General features: G+C 37.6%; 1 protein-coding gene and 1 long non-coding RNA gene across 3 annotated transcripts; one reads left to right on the forward strand and one right to left on the reverse strand.

Moving 5' to 3' along the window:
- Positions 1 to 32: 32 nt before the first annotated feature.
- Positions 33 to 20154, forward strand: LOC124085187 (uncharacterized). 2 transcript variants are annotated; one of them, XR_006849368.2, is made up of 3 exons: positions 33 to 6024; positions 15025 to 15136; positions 16125 to 20154. It is a non-coding gene; the product is annotated as an uncharacterized LOC124085187 (long non-coding RNA). The 2 variants fall into 2 exon arrangements; XR_009225757.1 differs by having other exon boundaries at positions 15025 to 20154.
- Panx3 (pannexin 3) lies at positions 3621 to 10730 on the reverse strand. The gene is made up of 4 exons (XM_046432728.1): positions 10512 to 10730; positions 9211 to 9353; positions 5852 to 6066; positions 3621 to 4260 (listed from the first exon to the last, which is right to left on the reverse strand). The coding sequence occupies exons 1-4, from the start codon at positions 10690 to 10692 to the stop codon at positions 3621 to 3623; spliced, it is 1179 nt and encodes a 392-aa protein (XP_046288684.1). The 5' UTR covers positions 10693 to 10730.
- Positions 20155 to 22114: the final 1960 nt, after the last annotated feature.

Below are 22114 nucleotides of genomic sequence, written 5' to 3' on the forward strand. Positions count from 1 at the left end.
GCCGGCTGCGTGTAATTTCCTGGGCGGGAGCTCAAGGTGCTCCCGCGAGGCAGATTCTGGGACTGTGAGGAGCGGAGCGCAGTTTTGTGGAGGGTGTGGGACGTGGAGCGCTGGAAGGGGCGGCGGCGTTAAAGGACAGTCGGTGACGCTGTGTCTTAGCGCGTAGCGGAGGAAAACTATTGCTGAGTTACGGCGCGAGTAAATAAAAACCTATCATCGTGAACTCTAGGTCGCGCTTTCCCAGGCCACTGCCTTTCAACACCTGTTTTTCATATTTCATTCTGACCCGCCTTCTTGGGTTGTAGGAAATAACCTGGACGCAAGTGCTGGGACTGCTTCTTTATGCAGTTCTCAAACATGTTTCCTATGTTCTGATTTTCCTAGAGCTAAGACCACGGTAAATAGAAACACTTGGCTCTTTCATAGTTTTGAATCTAGTGGGGAAGGTGAAAGATTTTTCTTTTGTTTTTTTGAGGGTTTGCCAGTTCGTTATTTTTATTTATGGAAGATTTAACTAGCAGTTTTAATACTAGCACAAAGTAGGCACTTATTAGATGTTTTCTTAATGAAAGTGTGTTTCTGAACATATCCTTTCATAGTTCTAACTTGATAACCATGCTCTATGTGAAATTACCAAATAAGGAAGATATAGTGTACAAAACTATCAAGTGCCTAAGGCCAAATGGCAGGATTACATTCTTTTAGCAGTGCCGCTAACTAATTGAGTGAGTCACTGGTTCATAGTTGTTTTTGTCTTATAACAATATATCTAAAATTATGAGGTGATTGGGATTTCTAATCTGTACTGATAAAAAGTATAATTACCGTTCAACATTTGAAATGTATATTTCTAGAATCAAATATGGAAATTCAGGAAAATATGTTACATAGTTAATAAGTTAGCTGAAATTACTAGAGAAAAATGTTATAACACTAATATGAATAACATAACCAGAAGTCAATAAAAGGTATAGAATTGATTCATTTCCGAAAATTGTAAAAATGGTGACAGAATCTTGCTTCCACAATGATTTAGTATAAAGCTTATGGAAGTTTTTTTTTTTTTTTCATCCATGTTGTAAGTTGCCCTTGTTGGACTTGACTGGGTGTTAACAAGACAGCTCAAAAGTACCTAACAAGGCCATGTACATTCAGTTTTGGCAACTTCCAGGACCATTTCCAGCTCACAAAATACCCAAATTATGCCTTTTAATAATATATACAGGAATTTTACCTTGGAACCTGAAAATAGCCTCAGTAAAAGAAAAAGACTTTTTTTTTTCTTTTAAAAATTCATATTTGCTAACTCTGTAGTTTATTTGCTGTCCTGCTGTGTTTGTCCCTGTAGGCTTTCAGATCTGACTTTATTTGTATCATTCATCTTCTACAGGTATCTTACTTATCCAGTGGGAAGGGAAGTGCCATCCTTTTCTTAGTTTGCAGGCTTCTCTGACCAATGGACTTCAATGGAATTAGTTTAAAAATGTTTATTGTATCTTCTTCATTACAACTTTATTTTTTTACAATTCTAAAACACTTCTTGCAAATTTTAGAAATTTAAAGTAGAAATGTAGAAATTTAAAAATTAAAAACAAGGAGGATTAAAAACAAAATTTATGGGACTGGGAATGTAGCTCAATATTAGTTCTCTTGCCTAGCATTCAGGGGCCCTGGAGTTGATCCCCAGCTCTTCAAAGGAAAAAAAAAATCATTCTGGAGGCTTGATCACATAATTCAAGTTAAAATTTTGATTCGCAGCACTGCAAAACAACAAATACAAACGTACACAAACTAAATTTATAATGCTGCAACTTATGGAAAACTACTCCTAACGTGTTAATTTTTTTCATGAATTTTTATGTAGGTTAGACCATACTAAATGCTAGGTTTTCTTTTTGCTCATTTACTGTGATTATCATTATTTTACAGTGTTATGACTTCTTCATAAATATAATTTATTTTTTTCCCAGTGCTGGGGATTGAACCTAGGGCCTTGCACATATAGGTAAGTGCTTTAGTACTGAGCTACATCCTTAGCCCTGTAAGCATAATTTTAAGTGGCTAGTCAATATTACAGTGTGTCTGTATTCTATTTTCCATAAGTATTTTGCTGTTCTTTGACTGTTTGGTTAATTGCTGTGAATTGCATCTTTGTGCACAGGATTTTTTCCATTCAAAGGCTGGATTTGCATGCTGCAAAGAATGTGGTGCTACTGAGCATTCTTTTACTAATTTGTGTAGAAGAATTTTTATTTTATGACCCAACCTTTAGCAAACTTAAGGCAAGTGAATTGGCGATATTAATACAATGTAGTAAATTTATTTCAGAGGTAGGTTTTGTTTGATATGGCAGCACCCAGTAAGGAAAGAAGGGATTAAACAGGAAGGTTTTTTGAAGGAAATGTGTCCAGGTACACTCTGAAGGAGAAGTAGTGGTTGGCTTAGTGAAGAACAGAGGAAGGTCTCCCAGGCAGTGGAGACAATATATTAAAAAACTGAGCATCAGGAAAAGCCCAGGAACTGCAAGTGGCTGATACAAGTGAAAGCTGTATGGGAAGCAAGAGGAGAGACTGAAGTAGTGGGCAGGTTTTAGATCATGAAAGGCTTTGTGTAGCAACTGAAGAGGTGGATTTCTTAATGACAATAGAAAGTCATTAATGAATGTCTGTACATCATCAGTGTTTGCTTTTTAAAGGTAATTTAAGTTAGAAGCAACATAGCTTTTTTACTTATATGAAGAAAGGAGGGTCCATGCAATGATTTTTCTGAAGAAGTGATAATATGCAGCTTTAAAAAGAAATATAAAATGTGAGACATCATTGTATTGTGGGCTGAATACCATGGAACTGGATCAAGGATCCATTAAATCCAGACATAGAATTTGGAGTTAGGTATAAGGATGGATTGATGAATAAGAGAAGGAGAGGAGGGGCTCAATAGTACTTTACTGTTTATCCTGTGTAGTTCTAAATGGTTGCTATTTAGTGGCTGTATGTGAAGGTATAGTAGCCCATAATCCCAGTCCTTGGTGAAACGAGTCCTTGATTTCGATGATGAAAAGTGTATCTAGACATTTCAAGACTTTTCTTATGGCTATGCATGGTCCTGCCTCTCTTGTCTTAAACTCTAAGACCAGATTATAAATTGAAGCCATCATTGTCTCTTGGATTATTTTACAGACCACAAAGGGCCTGGTAAGGCTGATGAATTCCCCAAAGCAGTCTGGGCAGATTCCTAGGATTTTAGGCCACACCAAAGAGTTTCACATCTTTATTAATCTCTTACCAGATTGCTCTACTTTCTCTCTTGGGGGAAGTCCACGTATGCATCCTAGAAGGTCTATGGAGTGAATATAGTAAGGAGAACTAGTCTTTATAAATAGCCTTTAGAATCTAATTTTTTAGTTCTTTGACTCTTCAGTTCCAGCTTTCACATTTGTTTCTGTATATTGATTTTATCTTCTTAACAGATAAAGGTTATGTAAGTCAGGTGAATCCAAGCTTGGCAATGCTAAAGTAGATATTTTTTTGTGTGTGTATTGCTGTATGTGACTTTTAAAGATGGTGAAAGACTTTTGCTTTCCACAGAATTTCTCATTGCGTGGTTTCTTTATAAACTATCTATGGATGTTCATCACACATCTGTTGGGTGAGATGTTTGGGTTTTGAGGGTTCTAAGCCAGCCAGTAACGTCATGAAATCGACCACTGTGTCAATGTTATGCTTCTGGATGGTTGTGTCCTTCAACACACATAAGACACTCAACCAGCTAAAAGAGATGAGCTCAGAGATGTTGGCTCGGAGGAAAAGAAGAATTACATTGAGGTCATTGATTGGGCATCCCAGCATCTTTCTGCTGAGGAGATCAAAAGCTGGGAGCATCTCATATACAGATAGGAGTCGTTTGTCCCACTGACACAGCCGTGTGAAGTTGTATATTATCACAGGAACCAATAAGGTGTATATTGCTGCACTGGAGAGGCTGACAATCTGAAAAATGGATAGGGAGGTCAGCCTGCATGTAATCAGGTCAGGAACATGGGTTTCATCATGTAGTAACCCTGCCTTGATGGAGCAGCTGAATTCTTCTTGGAAGAAGACATCCAGATGAAAGTGGCCAAGGTACAGGTATGTGGCTGAGGTAAAGAGGAGCAAAAGGGAGTTCCTCAGGAGGTAGGTGGCCACTAGTGAATGTGAGCGCTGCTTACATGCCAGGTACCGCTCTAGTAGGGGGAATTCAAAGTATCGTTCTTTTCGGGCCCTGCACAGGGAAAGAAAGGAGGAAAGTTAGGAAGCACCATATGTAGAACCATATCCCAAGAGTCATGTGGGAAACTAACAAATATGTGCATTCATTATGGAATTCTTGGTTAATTGAAGATCTGCTTTCCCCAAGCATAACCATGATTCTTCTCCCAAAAGATGTAAGTATAACTCATTTCTCCAAGTACTGAGTACAATGTGATAAACCTGGGGGATGATTGATGAATAATGAACGATCACTTTGGATTTTTGCCCAGCAAGTCATGCACTAAAGCTGTAAGCAGAAATAGGACCCTTTGGAAGCAATAGGCTAATAAAATTAGCACTGGATTGGGAGTCTAAATGTGTTCTAGATCTTGGCTGTGTACTCTCTGTATGGTTTTTGGACCAGTTCATTTATTTTATACAAATGAGTGTGCTGACAAGTATTTGTTGAGAATTGTGGTGTTCAGGTAGGTAAACCAGTCTCTGTTCCAAAGAAGCTTAGAGTCTTGTTGTGAGGGAAGGAGTAGACAAAACATGCAAATATTCAATGAAATTAACACTTGATATGTTGCTAAATTGATTGATACAAACCATAGTCATTACAAAAGTTAGGAGATGGAGTAACAGTGCAGGTTGGAATGTGCAGAAAACTTTACAAGAGAATATTGGCTTAAAGCTGGGCTTCAAAAGATAGAGGGGAACTTTTTAGAGAGTATATAGTGTGTGCATAAATGTGAAACAATATGATTTCAAATCATGGCTCAATTATGGTCACTCTATTTAAAGCTACTGTTAATTGTTCAGCTTTCCAGAACCCCTTCCCCTGTTTTACTTTTTCTTCATACTAGTTATCATCCCCTAATGTATTTTACTGGTGTGTTCTACTTTTTGTCTGTTTTCCCTCTAGTAAATATAAGCTCCACATGAATAATGATAGCTTTGTTGCCCCCCCCCCCACCATGTATCCAAAGCACCCAGTATAGTCTCTGATACTCAGATGTATGAATAATGCACTAAATAAATGATTTTTTTTTCCAGTGGAAAAGAGGGAGACTGCTTAGGTAGAGTGAAAGGTTTCTGTCATCTGGTTGAGTATCCCTTATTTAAAATGCTTGGGACCAGAAGTGTTTCAGATTTTGAAGTTTTTCAGGTTTGAGAATATTTGCATAGATTTTACTAAAAATACTCAAAAACTTTTCGATTTTGACCATTATGGATATTGGATTTTTGGGTTTGAAATACTCAATGTATAGTTAGTTAGATGCTTGAAAAAGTAGTTGGATATGTTGAAGCAAATATTTAGGAGATTTTGGGTAGTTTTGGTAGATCTGGGAGGAGCTATTTAAGGTTTCTGAGAAGAGGAATAGTGTATAGAAGTGGGTATTTTAGAGAGATTAATCCCTTTGTGGCTCAGAGTGTTCATCTGTAAACTGCAGGTAGCAGGCCTTTCTCCTCTCTCTTTACAGGAATGACAGTTCATGAGATGATGGTAACTTTGCTCCCTTAAGAAAGATAACATAGAGGACATTTTAAAGATTATGGTGCATGGGTACCATTTTATGCTTAACTGCATTCTTCAAGAAAAGACTGAAAAAACAACTCACTTTTCCAGTTCATCCCAGAAGACAAGCGGGTCAGAGCTCTTCTGCCGGATCTTCAACATGTGCTGCACCAGGCGGATGGAACGATTATAGGATTTGTCTAGTTCGCTGATGATGAACAGCAGATCTGAGCTGAGGGCTGGAACAGCTGCATACTGCCACAGCAGTACTGGCAGGTACATGGCCATGGCCAGGGCCAGAAGGGAGTAGGGGAGGGCCTGTAGGACAAAAGTTGGCTGAGCAGGTGGCTCAGGGTGTTGAGCCTTGAGTGACCGTACTAAGTGAGGGCTTTTTTCTCCCAGTTCCTATTTCAGAAGGGGAAGACAGCATGGAAAGTGGGCCACCTAAGGCTCTCTATCAATATGAAAGAATATAATGAGGTCCAGTAGGAAAGGGACGGCAGATCTTCCTGTTCCCCACATTCATATAGTTTTTCTGATCTGTGGTCTATCTAGGGCTCCAGGGGAAGAGAAAGAGCGAGAATGAGAGGGCGTGGGATATGTGTGTGTATGTGTATCTCTATCTCCCTTCTTGTTCCCTCGCAAATGTGTTGGGGTGAGTAGATGGCCTGAGGTTACAGCCAACAGTGCCATGTCAACAATGGCCATAGCCATGTCATTTCTTCCATGTAGCCTTCCCTGACTTCTGTAATGTACACTGGTATTTTCGCATCTTTGCAATTTTTGGTAATGCCAAATTACACCATCAGAAACCATCTTGGAATTCTTTTGGGGTTCTTTCATGTATATAGATCTGTGAACTGACTTTCAGAAATGCATAAGCCTTGTCTCTTTAACTATACTATTAGCTACATGGGATAGGAGACTGAGATGGGTTGAATTGTATTTATGTCTCCCTCCCCAATATGTGGGCATTTCAATCCTTAGAACCTCCGCATGAAATCATATTTGGAAGTATGGTTGTTGCAGATATAATTAGATAATTTAAAATAAGATTAAACTGGAATAGGGTAGGCTCCTCATCCGTTATGACTGATGTTTTTTACGTACACACATACATCATGTGAAGAGGTGCACACAGGGAGAACACCCAAGGTGATGAATCTATAAGCCAAAGAGAAGGGCCTTGAAGATCCATTCTTCACAACCCTCAGAGGATCCAATCCTACTGACACCTTGATTTTAGACTTTTGACTACTAAAACTATGAGACAGTACATTTCTGTCCTGTAAGCCAAAGTTTGTGGTACTTTATTATAGCAGCATTAACAAACTATAATGAGAACTTTTCCTTAGATTTCTTCATCATACTTAAACCTGAAACTGGGTTGGGCCTACTATTTTGCTCACAGAAAATTCTCTACTTGTAAAGGTTTCTAAGGTCATGTTTTTGGTAGGCACTTAGCATTCATTATTTTATTTGCTTTTCACAAAGATGCTATCAGGTAGGTATGATTAGTATCTTTTTTTTTTTTTTTTAACAGATAAAGGAACTGAAGTATGAGAAGATTAAGTGCTTGTACAGGGTTACATACCCAGGAGGGGTGACAGGATTTATAGCTGGGCTGGGTGATTTGGGAGCATATTCCCTTAATGACTACTTGACCAATACCTTCTCCTAATCTAGGGATGTTTTTTCCTTTTAGAAGAGAGTTTGGAGAGAAAAAAGGAGGGTATGGATTTGATTGCATCTCTGTGTGTGTGCGTGCCCTTGCTTTCTGAACTAAGGAAGGAAGGTTAGGAATATGAGGATACAAGAGAAAGAATCTTTTCACTCCTGTCCAAGAAATAACTTTCCTTGAAACTAAGCTCTTTACCTTTGTGGAGTGTTTCTATAGGTTTGAGGTGGAGTTGGAGGATCTGGGTTTAGAGAATTTCCCATTGACTTTGATGATCAGGTATCTGATTTTTTCTTGACTTGTAAATCCCCTCTGTGACATCTTGAACTTGTTACCATCTAATTTCTGCTTGAACTGCCAGTGGCAGAGGCCTTCTGGTCTCTCTCCATTGTCTCTATCCTTCTATCCTAGAAGTATGGTATTTGGAGGCCTTGTTAGTGATCATCACTAAGAAATCACTACCCTTGAATGACTTTTGACGAAACATGGTGAACTGAACAGACATGTTACCATTGTTCCCTCATAAAACCCATTAACAGCTGGAAATGGAAGCACACGCCTATAATCCCAGTGGCTCTAGAGGCTGAGGCAAGAGGATCGCAAGTTCAAGGCCAGCCTCAGCAATTTAGTGAGACCCTGCCTTAAAATAAAACATAAAAAGGACTGGGGATGTCAGTCAGTGATAAAGTACCTCCAGGTTCAATCCCTAGTACAATAAATAAATAAATAAAACAAACCCACTAGCATGACAATAAAATATTAAAAAGAAAGACAAGATTTTAAAGGACAAAGAGAATTGGAGACGCTGGACACATGGCTGTAATCCCAATGACTCAGGCGGTTGAGGTGGGAGGATCACAAGTTTGAGGCCAGCCTGGGCAAGTTAGCAAAATCCTGTCTCAAAATAAAAAATAAAATGGACCAGAGACGTGAATGGTAGAACTCCCCTAGGTGCAAGTCCTTAGTACCAGGAGAGGAAACAAACAAACAAATAAGCAAACAAAAACAAAACAGGAGAGGAGATGAGGAACAGAATATTGGAAAGCTAGAAATCAGAAGACACCAGCATGTGGGGAGAGTGGGGAGTTGAGGCAGGGACAAGAGAGCTATTTGTACCTCAGATCCAGAAAGGAATTGGAGATATGGAAGAACTTGAGCAATGAGCATGTAGGAGGGCTAATAGCAGAAAATTGAAAAATCTGTGTTGAGAAATAGACCAGAAGTTCTTTTCTGTAATGTTATGCATTCTGGCAACCAACCTGGCCCTTCCTGACAGGATAGAAGTTTACTGTGTAGAAATTAAACGAGATTAAACTCTGTATTTGAGCTTACTGAGGGCAGAGGAACCATACTGAGAATGGGGGATCAGCTGAATGAATACTGAGTAGTGAGTTCCCAGAGTGCTGACAACCAGGCTTAAAACCAATTGCGCCCTGCCCATCCCCACAGTTTAAGAACTGAATGACTCGTCTCAGAGAGTAGTGATCAGCCCAAGAAAAGGATAAAAGATATTTGAGTTTTTTTTTTTTCCCTCAATGGAATAGACCCAAGGGATCACCTTCAGCTAAAGGCTGCTTGTCGACAAGCTTCACCCACTGGTACAAGGCATCCAGTCAGATAAAAGTGGGCAGCTGAAGATCAGCAGAATTTGAAGAATGCGTGAACATGAAAGTCAGCCACTGGGGCAAGATGGGGGAAGGAGGTGAGAAGGAATATAATGATAACACCTCTCTCTCCTGCCACCTTGCTCTGAAGCCAGGAATGACAGTCTCTGTCTGCTTTACCTTGTGGGGCCAGAGAGATTTTATCTTGTACCGGCCAGCCTCATCCTGTTCATGGTGAACCAGGGAGTCCCAACAGGAACTGTCCACATATGCAGCCTGCCGGACACTGAAGTTACTTGGAGAAAAGCAGCTGATTGGAGACCCTGGAATAAGAATACAACTTTGAGGCAGCATTGAGTTGGAAATGGGAATGCGAATTTGAAGGGGCCACTGTCTAAGGGTTTTGTAGAGGTCACCTTCACAACTCTGAATTTATGTGTGTGGCCGACACTATCTTCCCATGCTCTAGTTTTCTGGGGTTGGCACTGCTGTGTCTTGGGAGGACAGGGCATGACAGGATAGCTCCCTATTGTTTGGCTTTTGCCTGTCAGTGTACTGTCTCAGCCTGGTCTGATTATTCTTTTCTCTCAAATTCCCCCACCAGACTTGCAGTGTGATGGTGGTATCTCCTTCCTGAAAAAGCTGACATTGTTTAGATTGTAAAACATAGAGGATTAATTACCTGAACTTCTGAACCCAAAGAGAAAGGACAGGCAATTGGTACTAGAAGGAAAGTAGGCTTGGGGGAGAGTCTCTTATTTTTTGTTTTTCCATCATTCTCTAGAAAGAGGCAGAGCTGGGAGCCAATACCTTTCCCCTTCTTCTGGATGTAGGCACACTTCACTGGGAAATGTAATAAGCAAATGGAATGGCCAAAAAAGAAAGCCAGAAGTCCCAGTTCTCAGGAAATCCATATGCTTTTTAATAGAGGTAGTGGATTTGTGGGTAAATTCAGTACCTAAAACACCATAAACATGTGTATGTTAGTTTCTCTGTGTGTGACTGGGGTTTTTGGAGAAAGCAGTAGGTTTTTTTTAGCACCTCTGAATGTGGCTGTGTCCGGCCCTTAATATATATTCTCAAATCAATAACATTGGAGGTGGATGTGTGGAGAAGGCTCAGAGGAAATAAGACACTTGTCAACAACATGGCTGATTAGGTGCTGAAAAGATTATAAGGCCCCAACCTCTATTATCTATATGCAAACTAAAGTAAAATATTAATTATGAAAGTGATACAAAACATAAGAATACTGAAATCATGACTAATTATTTCTTATTGTAAAATGTCAGAGGCGATTTTTAAATTTTTGGTGCCTCTGCTTTGCTGGTGTCCTAAACTCATGCATGGTCTGTCCTTTAGGTAATCTGGCCCAGCCCAAAGTCATGAAACCTAGTCAATATGGGAGCCATTTATCTTCAGAGCTCATGCAAAGAATACATTGAAGTGGGGTCTCTCACTGGCTCTTGGAAACAACTTACCAGAGGAGAACTCTTGGGCAAAAGCCAGAGACATCAGCAATAAGGGGAAGCCCACAGCAACAAACTTGATCATCTGGTCCATGGGCAGTTCCAGGCGCAGTCCTTTCAGGCGGGAGCCCTTTCGGTCAGGCAGCAAGGCATCAGAGAGCATATACTCTGCAGCTGTGTGTGCCAGAGACATGATGCTATGAGATAAGGTGTTCAAGTGGGCCAAGGTGTCCCAGGTTAGTAGAATGAGGAGGTAACAGCTTTAGGCAGCTGGCTTTGAGCAGACAGTGCTGCAGCCCCAGCCTCGTGGATATCTGTGCTTGGAGCAGGCGATGTTTCTCTAAATAACTGTCTAAGCCCTGAGCCAGGCACCCTGGTAATTAGAGGGGGGCGTAGCCTCAGTAGGTCCTTGCTGGAGGAGGGTCGGGTATCACTTGTGGTTGGTGCCAGGCTGCTGTCTTTGGATTGTCTCTGAGTAGATCAAGCCTAGTGGCTTTATGCTGCCCTTTCATTAATAAAGTATTTTCAGCGGGGTGGTGAAGAGAGGAGAGCTATGGAGCTGGGCCCCCATGTAATTGGTGTGGTATTTGGGTGGGGATTGCTTAAATGTGTTAAAGGCCATAATTTTGTGGTTAGGGTGGGAATGGAGCCCCCAGGACTCAGTTATGATTTCTACCTCTATAAAGCAGTCTTTGTCCCAGTGATGAATTTTGCTCAGGGCCCAGGCTCTTTCCTAGAAGCTGCTCTGTGTTTGGTGTTAAATTTCCTTCCCTACTCTGGGCTTCTTCCAAAACATTTCAACCATGTATTTAAAATTTCCAATTCCATTTTAGCCCTGTAAGTTCTCTAGACAATTGGGGGATACATGGCAGTGATGAATAATAGAAAGAGTATGACCTTTGAAGATTGGAAGGAAAAGTCTTTCTGTGGAGACTAGCAGTGCTCACTTTTTAATTTAATCTTAATTTTGGGCAAGTCACTTTGTCTCAGTTTTCTCATTTCTCAAGTGGAAGTATGTTAGAATCTTACAAGATTGTGGGGGAACTGATTAAGATCATTATATGTGAAGGTTCACAATAGATTGTAAAGTATAGGGCAAGTGCTGTGGTTTGGATAGGTGACCCTCAAAGGCCCATGTGTTAAAGGTTTGTTCATTAGCCTGTGGTGCTACTGAGAGGTAGTGGAACCTTTTTAGAAATAAAGCCTAGTGGAAGGAGGTTAGGTCACTGGAGTATGTCCTTGAAGGGAATATTGGGACCCCAGCCACTTCCTGTTTCTCCCTTTTGCTTCCTGGCTGCCATGAGGTGAGCAATTTCTTCCCTACACTCCTGTCATGATGAACTGTGCTGCTACAGGCAAAAAGCAGCAGGGGCAAATGACAATGGACTAAAACCTCAGAAACCATGAACTGAAATAAACTTTTCCCCTTATTAAGATGCTTATCTTAGGTATTTTGTCACAGTGATGGAAGGCAGAGTAATATAGCAAATGTCAACTGCTCAATTTGGTGAGTTTGGGTGGGAGAATAGGGCACTCTTGTCTCTACTATTGCTCTTCAGCTTGGGCCTTTGGCTATGTCCTTCCTATGAGGCAAGGAGTTCATGAGCTTATGCAGAACCTATGCAATATCTAAACCTCTCTTCTAGTGCAGTTGACTCTGTAATTCATGCCCATATGGCTTCAGCCTAGTTTCAGCACCTGTGTGAACCTTTTCCTCTCATGCAGCCTTTTCAAGGGAAGATTGTACTGCTGGTGTACACCCTCAGGCCTAAGGATTGGATGAATACAGAAGTTTGGATGGAATTTAGAAGTACTGAGGTGTCCATATGTGCACTTGTGAGGTTTTCTGCAAAGTGAGACTTAGCCAGGATTAGAAGAGAAGAGGATTGGGCCAGGGATCTGGAAGAGTGTGAAGATTCTAAATTTGAACCTGGCATTCCTGATCATTATGGTATGTGTGTGTTTGTGTGTGTGTGTGTGTGTGTGTGTGTGTGTGTGTTTGAGTATGTATGTATGTATGTAGGTAAGTAGGCAGGCAGGCAGGTGGAACATACTTTACTCAACAGCTTGGTTTAAAACTTCTCATGTTTTAGATATATGGTATATGGGTCTCTATTTGAATTTTTTTCCTGGTCCCACAAATGAGTAGGCTGGGCCTGCCTCTCTTCCCATTCCACAGGATAGAGGCCAACTCTGATTCAGAGTTGCTGCATGTGTACTAAATGAAATGATCCAGGTATGGGAATAGCAGAAGAAATCCTTTATTTCTATTCTCCATTACCCTCTCTACATTCTCATTTCTATATCTTTTAATTATGTGTTTTTGTCTAATGCTTATTGTTAGTTTATATGCATGTATATTTTTTTGCTTTTTAAAAATACTTATGTATTTTTGAAGTGTAATATAGAATCATTAAAATGCACATATAATAAATGTGAAGTTCAATCTATTTTCATCTGATCAAGAAACAGAATATTATTAGCATCCCAGAAACCCCCTCTGTGCACCTTCCTAATAATTACCATTTCCCAAAAGGTAATCATTATCTTAACTTTAAATAGCATAGATTTTTGCCTTTTTAAAATAAAATTATCTATGTATACTCTTTGGTACCTGGCTTGTTTTGCTATATACATTGTATTTATGAGAATCATCCATTTTGTTGCCTGTTTTTGAACTTTATATGCAAGGATTTATATACATGTATTTTTTGTGTTTGAATTTTCTGTCTAAATTATTTTTGAGATACATCTGTGCCACTGTATGTATCAGAAATGCTTTCGTTTTTATTGTATATACAACAGTTTGTTTATATATTCACCAATTGATGGATATTTGGGTTTCTGGATTCTCGATATTATAAAATAATATTGCTTTGTGAACATTCTCAGGTGTTTTATGGTGAATACATGTATGTCTTTATGTAAGGTACATACTGAGGAGGATTGCTGGATCATAACACAATGCATATGTTTATAGTTTTCCAAGTGGTTACATCATTGTACACTTTCACCAACAGTTTATGAGGGTTCCAGTTACTCCACATCCTTGGCATTACTTTTTTTAATTAAAAAATTTTTTTAGTCATTTTTTTGAGCTGGGGATGTGGCTCAAGCAGTAGTGCGCTCACCTGGCATGCGTGTGGCCCGGGTTCGATCCTCAGCACCACATACAAACAAAGATGTTGTGTCCGCGGAAAACTAAAAAATAAATATTAAAAAATTCTCTCTCTCTCAAAAAAAACTTTTTTTAGTCATTTTAGAAGGTGTGTTAGTCAACTTTCATTGCTCTGACCAAATACCTGAGAAAAGCAGCTTAAGGGAGGAAATATTTATTTTGACTTATGCTTTCAGAGATTCATAGTCAGGTGGCTCCATTGCTTTGGATGACAGAAGGGAGGAGGGATAGAAAGGGAGGTAGGGGAGAGGGGGCAGAACGAGGGGGAAGGAGAAGAGAGGAAGCTGGTATAACATATACTCTTCCGAATATGCTCCCAGTGACCTACATTCTCCAACTTGATAATCATCATCTATAATTTTCACCACCTCCTAATAGTCCATTAAATTATGAACTCATTAATGGAATAATCCATTTATAAGATTAGAGTCCTTGTGAGACGTTTATTTCCAAAAGCCCCACCTCTAAACATTGCTGGAGTGGAGACCAAGCCTTCTATACATGAGCCTTTGGGGGGCATTCCAGATCTAAACTATAGCAAAAAGTGTGTATAAGCAGTGTATTGTGGCTTTAATTTGAATTTCTCTGATGACTAATGAAATTGGCTATTTGGACTTTTGAACATCTTTTATTTTTCAATCTTATTTATTTAAAAATAAACAATATATACTTTATATATTTTTTAGTTGTTGATGGACCTTTATTTTATTCATTTATTTAAATGTGGTGCTAAGAATTGAATCCACTGCATCACACATATGAGGCAAGCTATAACACTGAGCTACAACCCCAGCCCTAAAAATAAATGATATTTTTACATACCATATTAAAATGTGTATGGTATGGCCAGACAATGGAATTAAACAGATTAATGGAAATGATTAGACTAGAGGTATGGTAACATGGATAATTCTAAAAAAAATATTGAGCAAAACAACAAAAAAAGAAAGTTGCAGGGTATTTCTAGTAGAGTCATTTTTATAAACTTTTAAACATGCTAAAAAACAATGATATATATGTCTACATCTCTATATCTCCATATCCTATATATGGATATCATCTTTTATTAAGTATATGTTCAAGTCTTTTATCTGTTTTTCTTTTGCTTATTGATTTGTGGGAATCCTTTTAATATTGTGGCTATGAGGCTCCCTCTCATTGGTTACCTTTTGTCCCTCTGCATTGGTTACCTTTCATCCTCTTCATGGTGTTTATTGTGTTTCTAGAAGTTAGTGTATTATTTGTTTTTATTTATGAATAGTGCTTTAAGTATTCTACTTAAGAAATCTTTATTCCAATATTCAATAAGTTTCTTTTAAAATATTTTGTTTTATATTTCTCACTTAGGCCTGAATTCATCTAGAATTGTTTTTTTTAACGAATGAGATGGAGGTGAAGGCACAGAATTTTCCGTGTGTGACTCAGCTCAATTTATTGAAAAGATGATCCGTTGCTTGTGGTAATGTACTTTTATTATTGCCATAAATCAGAATACTATCTTCTAGTTAACAGTTTGTCTTTTGGTGCTACTATTACTACATAGCTTTAACTACTGTAGCTTTATAAAAGGTCTGTAATATAAATCTCTCAGTTTTGTTTTTTTCAAGATTGCTGTGGATATTCTTGACATTTTGCATTTCTATATGAACTCATCGATTTCAGGGGGAAAACCTGCCAGAATTTTTTATTAGAACTTTTAAATCTATAGCTTAATTTGGTAAAATTGAGATCCTTACACCTCAAAGCTTTCGAATCCATGAATGTAACATATCCCTCCCTTTGTTGAGTTCTTAAATTTTTATTCATTGAAATTTTTAGTTTTCAGTGGATTTCTACACATCTTCTGTTGAATTTATATTGCTAGATATTTAATATTTATTGATATTTTTGCTAACTGAATCTTTAAAACTATTTGATTTTCTAATTGTCTATAGTATATGGAGATAAAACTGACTTTTATATAATGATTTTGTTTTTGACAAACCTGTTACATTTATTTATTGATTCTAATGTATATTCATTTGGATTTTCTATCTATATAATTATATCATCTATTAAAAATCAGTTTTTCTCTTTCTAATCTATATGTCTTTATTTTTCTTGCTTTATTGCATTGATTAGGATCTCTAATACAATACTGAATGTAAATGTGACAGTGGATATCTTGACTTGTTCCTTAGGAAGAAAGTTTATAACATTTCACTATGGAGTTAGGATGTTTATTGTAGGCTTGACTGGGCTGCAGTATGTATTTTGAAACTCAATCAGTGGTTATTGGCTTAGAGTCTCTTCATAGGGTGCCATGGCAACTGATTTTTCCAGTGCAGGTAATCTGTCAAAGAGAGAGAGACAAACACACACACACACACCAGCTAGCCATAATGCCTCTTGTGACCTGATCTCTGAAATTGCAATTGCTACTTCTGTTTTTTTTTCTTTTTCACTAGGAGGAAATCATTATTTCTGGCCCACTTGCAAGGGAAAGTAAATGTGCTCTATATTTTGAAGAAGTATCAAATAATTTGGGTACTATTTTAAGCCACTATGTTATGTAAGTGAGATTTTTTTTGAAGAAGTTGTCTACTTTTAAATGCAAATGTCAAATTTATTGAAATACCATCATTAATAATATCCCCTTATATCAATATTTTAGTTTGTGGTTTAAATAAACAACAAAGTTGAAAATTTACAGTGAACACCTGTAATTTGTAGTTCTATCATTAGCATTGTACTTGGCTTCCTTTGTTATTCGTTTGTCCACCCCTTCATCTACTCATCAATCCATTCTTTTTTAAAAAAAAATTTATTTGTTCTGCTTAGATAAACATTACAGTAGAGTATATTTCACATATTGTACATACATGGAGTGTAATTTAGGATACTGTTCTTGTGATTGTACACGATGGGGAGTTACACTTGTAGACGTAAATGCTCTTCTCCCTAAATATTTCTGCGTGTATGCAATTAACTATATTTCTGCATTCTTACAGTCTATGTTGTTAGAGGTAAAATTTATATATAGTAAAATGCACAAAGTTTAAGTATGCATGCATGGAGTTTGAAAAATGTATACACCTGTGTAATCTGTACTCCATTAAGGTTAGTGCATTATTATCATTCAAGAAAATTTCATTTGATTTTTTTGTGGAGATCCCAGTTTTCTGGTGAAAATATCCATACTTCAAATTCACCCACCTTTTATTTTCTTGATTTTACTAATCAGAGTTATTTAAAAATCTCTATCATAGACTCCAAATCTGGAATATTCTATTTGCTTTTACTGTTTACTTCATGTCTTCATTATTGGTCATTATTGTAGTCTGGATCTGGGAAGTTTCCCAAGACCCATGTGTTAAAGTCTTAGTCCTCAGCCTGCTACTATTAGGAAGTAGCAGAAGCTAAGAGGTGGTACTTAGTGAGAGGTCTTAAGTCATTTGGGGTGTGTCCCTTCAAGGAGATTGTGGGACCCTAGACTTTTCCTCTTTCTCTCTCTCTTTTGCTTTCCAGCCACGAGGTAGGCAATTTTCTTTGCTACACACTCCCACCATGATGTGTTGCCACAGGCCCACAGTAGTGGGGCAGGGGGGTGTCAATTGATTATGGTCTGAAACCTCTAAAACTGTGAGCCAAGGCAAACTTTTCTCTTCATAAATTATTTCAGGTATTTCTTACAGTAACAGAAGGTTGACTAATATAATCATATACTTTTAACTCTTTATACATGGAGTAATTATGTGTTATATACCAAATATTGTGTATGAAACATATGGTTCTTTGGTTTTTAGATAATGCTATCTTTCACCAAAGGTGGTTCTCCTTCCTTCTGTTAGGCATCAGGAATGAGAACTGATCACAATTCAATCAGGAACTGAACATGATTAGACTTGTATTGGAGTTCTAGTAAGATTCAGTCTATATTAGTTTTTATCATTTCTAAACTTGACCTTTCCAGATGTTTTATTGAGTTAGTTAAACTGTTGTCTCTTAACTTTCAAAAGACTTAGAAGTTTTATTATCTTCTCTGGAGGATTTCCATTTAGCTCTTTATTTTTCTACCTCAGGTAGCTTCAAAATATGACAAATGTTTTGAAGGGGAGACTAGGTCAGAAAGTATATATCACTGATATTAATGCAAGTCCCTCAAAAAATATCTTTGTTTCCTAAGCACCACAGGGTATAGGTATAGGAGATTTCACTTAGCATTTTTAGAAGCTTTTGTTCTAGTCCTCAGTCCATACAACTCCAGCATTCAGCAAATGTCCTATGGGTAAAACTGGCCATGTGTTTGAAGTCCCTCAAGTTTCCAAATGTCACACCACTCCTTTAATAACCTTTGAAAGCTTTGATGGCTCATTTATCCCCAACAGATGCTCTGTGCTTGGACCAAGGCCCATGACAAGTTGGTGGTCAGATGCAGAAGATTCCTGTAGGTTAAAAGTTCCTGGAGATTGTCATTTTGCCTCAGCATGGTTCTGTCCTCTCAGAAATTTCCCTTTATCTCACTCTTATTTCTTCCATAGCTTCCTGATAGCCACAAAATACAATTTTTATAATTAATATATTTTTTTCTATTTGTTGCTTCAGGAGCATTTACCTGCCCTACTGTACTGCACTTTACTCAAAAGTCTGTGCTTTATAATTTTAATATACATAAGTGCTGTTCTGTTTTATATCTCATTTTTTTCTTAGTTTTGAAACCTTAGCATTGTCCCTCTAAAGTCAATCCCTGTTGCTACGTCCATAGCTAATTTGTTGTTTCCACTACTGTATTACACTTAACCTACTCAGTCGTATATTGACAGACACTCATTTTGCTCCTACTCCTTGTATCGTAATCAATGTAAATTTCCTCTTATGGTCTCATAAGAGAATTTAGTTGATATACCCCTCTAGGAATAGAATATCTAGGGATACTGATCTAAAATAGTATTATTTTAATTTAAATTTCTGTTAATTAATTGAATATCTCTTATATGTGTCTTAACCATTTATTTCTACTAACTATTTAACATACTTTAAAACTTGACAACTTCAAACAGTGAACATTTATGATTTTCCAGTTTCTGTGGATCAGGAGTTTGATAGCAACTTGGCTAGGTTGCTCAGAATTGCTTACAGAGTTGTGTTCAAGAGATTGGCTTTGTTCATTGAAGGCTTGGCTAGGTTTGCAAGATTCAAATCCCAGATAGTTCACTCACATGATTTTTGGCAGAAGGGTTCAGTGTGGCAGGAGGCCTTTCTTTCTTGCTGCATGCCCCTTTCCATAGTTGTGATTGAGAGTTCTCACTATAAGGCATATGGCTTTTTCTGAAGTGAGCAATCCAAGAGAAAACAAGGCAGAAGCATTAAAAATCTCAGTCTATAGAAGAATCACAGAGATGCTGTTGAAGACTTTGGATTTGCCCTTTGTGAAACTGATGAAGAAGATGCTGAAGAAAAAAGGTATAGGAAATAAGTACTTTAATCTAGTGACTACAATATTCAATTGAGCCATGAAGAACTTTGTCATATTAATATCATATATGCTAGTGCATGAGAAAAGGAATGGCTGATGAGTTGATGAGTAACTCAGAAAAGTATATCTTTTTTAAAGAATTAATTTTTTTAGTTATAGATGGACAAAATACCTTTATTTTGTTTATTTATTTTTTTATGTGGTGCTGAGTATCAATCCCAGTGCCTCACACATGCTAGGCGAGCGCTGTACCACTGAGCCACAACCCCAGCACCAGAAAAGTATAGTTTTAATACAAGTTGTTGAACTACTCAATCCCATTATAAATTCCACAACAATTGGAAGGGAGCCGACTTGATGAAATGACAGCAGCTGTTGGTCAGCATGTAATGCACAGCCATGACAAATATAAGGATATAGAGCTGTGATATGTAGTCTTCAACACAAAGTTGTGTTTTTCTCTAATATAAAGTTCATCAGTATTTTAGGAGTAATAATAAAACAGTTAACAGAGGTCCACAAATAATCAATTTCTGATGAAGTAGTACATAGAGGTATGGAGCTGATAAGAAAAATAAAATGATCAAGGTTTCCCACTATGATGCTCAAATAGATTGTTCCTCAAAAAAGAGGAGCTTGGAAGCCTGCTTGCCTTGTTTCTGGGAATGCAGTCTGTAGAGTAATATTCTGCTTTCATTCTCCTTTAGGTTAGAGGCCTCTCCAGGTACAAGCATATCCCCCTTGGGACTGTTTTCTGTGTTTCACTTATTTTATTTACTACTAACATTTTCTAGAAGTCAGGCTTGCTAGGGAGTATTTCAGAGATGAGGATGATTAGAGGAAGTGGGCAGCAACTGGAGTTTATACTACCTATAACCAGCTCACATATTTAGAGATAATTTTTTTGTGTGTTTCTTGGTTTTGTGAACATATATTTTGCTTTAGTGATTCCTTCTCATATAGGTAATCTTACAATTTTTATCAGAATGTAATAATGTAAAATAAACATTATCGCAAATCTGTGTAGCGTGATTATAGTTATTCTACTTACTGTTCTACTTAATAGTTATTCTACTTGCTTACTTCTTTTATCAAAAGAAGACTAAAAATACCTTAAAGTGTTAGCTGTGCATGAACATATTTTATTCCCCTCCAATGCTCAGTTGCTATAGAAATGTAAGTTGTCCTTAGGCATCTGTAAATCACCTTTGGTTTTTCTCTCTATATAAAGTTCTGTGACCTAATGCAGCAAGTGTCCTTTCACTTCTAGGGGGTTAGTTAGCATCTCTATCAGAGGGAAATAGATAGAGTGAGAACATGATGTGCTGGTTCCTGAGAAAGCATTTCAAAAAGGAGCACAAGGCTGTGGGTATACCTTAGTGATAGAATGAGTGCTTTGCATGTACTGGGTTTGATCCCTAACACCAAGAAAAAAATGAGTACACAATTTTGCACCCAGATAGGTCATATGTGTTAGTATTGATGAAACTTGGATAATTTAATTTTGATGCACATAGGTATAAATGTTAAAAGACCATGGAGGAATTGTTGTAGGTGCTTCTAGGCTATGTTTGCACAATATCATCAAAGAAAAAGGAAAAGAATAAAGAACAAAGGATCATATACATCCACAAAAACATTAATGTTATTTCAGTTATGTATTTATGAAAGATTGTGTATGTGTTTTGGGTGTAGAAAATGAAAGAAAATACAAAAAGAAGCAAGAGGTCACATTGTATATTCATGCCAATAACTAGGTTTGCTTTGCATATGAAATTGGATATAATAAATTGGTAGTTGGGCTCAAGTCCTAGGATTGCTGAAAAGCCAGTCATTGTGATTCTAGATAGGAAACAGTGTTCTGCTAGAGAAGAATCAGATTATATCAACTGAGAATTTTGTAGCTTAAAAAATTGGGCATATTATACTTGGAATATAGTTTGTTTTTAGTAAAATAAGGGAGCAGAGGAAAACAAGATGAGATCTATTGCTGCTCCTTCCTGTGTTCAGAGAAGCTCAGGAAAATTCACATTAGGTCAGGATTAAAGGTAGGCAAAACTGGAAATAGAATAGAGCACTCTCACAGATCAAAAGTAAAATGACTTGATTTGGGGATTGGATCTCTCTCCTATATGTTTCCTTTATGCTGGAATTCAAAAAGTTTGTTCTTGACTTCTTACATGTTAGTTTTCCACTAAAAGTTTCAATCACTCTTTTTTTTTTGAGAGAGAGAGAGAGAGAGAGAATTTTTAATATTTATTTATTTTTTTAGTTTTTGTCGGACACAACATCTTTGTTTGTATGTGGTGCTGAGGATCGAACCCAGGCCGCACGCATGCCAGGCAAGCGTGCTACCGCTTGAGCCACATCCCCAGCCCTCAATCACTCTTATTGCTTCATAATTTTATATTTTATGCTTTGATTCCCAAATCACTATTTACTTGGTTTCATTTTTAGTGTTAACCTATGGTCAAGGCAAAAAGTCTTGCAATTGATGGTAATTATGTTGATACCCAAGAGGATTGTTGGGAAGTCTTGGGACATTTCAAACAAAAAGGCAGAGTAAAATCTGATCTTATAAAGCAATTGCTTTTTTTTTTTTTTGTACTGGGGATTGAACTCAGGGGCACTGAACCACTGAACCACATCCCCAGCCTTTTTTTTTTTCTTTTTTTTTTGTGGTGCTGGGGATTGAACCCAGGACCTTATGCGTGTGAGGCAAGCACTCTACCAACTAAGCTATACTCCCAGCCCTAAAGCAATTGCTTTTAAAGCTACAAAACTTTTGGAAGAAAACACTGGGAGAACTTTTCATGACCTTGGATTTGGCAATGGATTTTTAGATTTGACTCTAAATATGTAATCAACAAATGTGAAAATAGATGTTAGACATTTCTCCAAAGAAAAAAATATGAAAAGAGGCTCAATATCATTAGCTATCAGGGAATTACAAAATTAACTCATAATGAGACACACCACTTC

Source organism: Marmota monax, unplaced genomic scaffold (assembly GCF_021218885.2).
Source record: "Marmota monax isolate L192 unplaced genomic scaffold, Marmota_monax_Labrador192_F-V1.1 WCK01_AAM20220418_F8-fsc00062, whole genome shotgun sequence".
In the NCBI taxonomy this organism is placed as follows: domain Eukaryota; kingdom Metazoa; phylum Chordata; class Mammalia; order Rodentia; family Sciuridae; genus Marmota; species Marmota monax.

Bases quoted from the DNA above. Each gene is read 5' to 3' on its own strand.
- Panx3 (XM_046432728.1), bottom strand. From the start codon at position 10,692: ATGTCTCTGGCACACACAGCTGCAGAGTATATGCTCTCTGATGCCTTG. The intron at 9,354-10,511 runs GTAAGTTGTTTC...TTCTTATTCCAG, and splicing joins TGCCCAAGAGTTCTCCTCTG to GGTCTCCAATCAGCTGCTTT. The intron at 6,067-9,210 runs GTAAAGCAGACA...TTTGTCCTACAG, and splicing joins AATCTCTCTGGCCCCACAAG to GCCCTCCCCTACTCCCTTCT.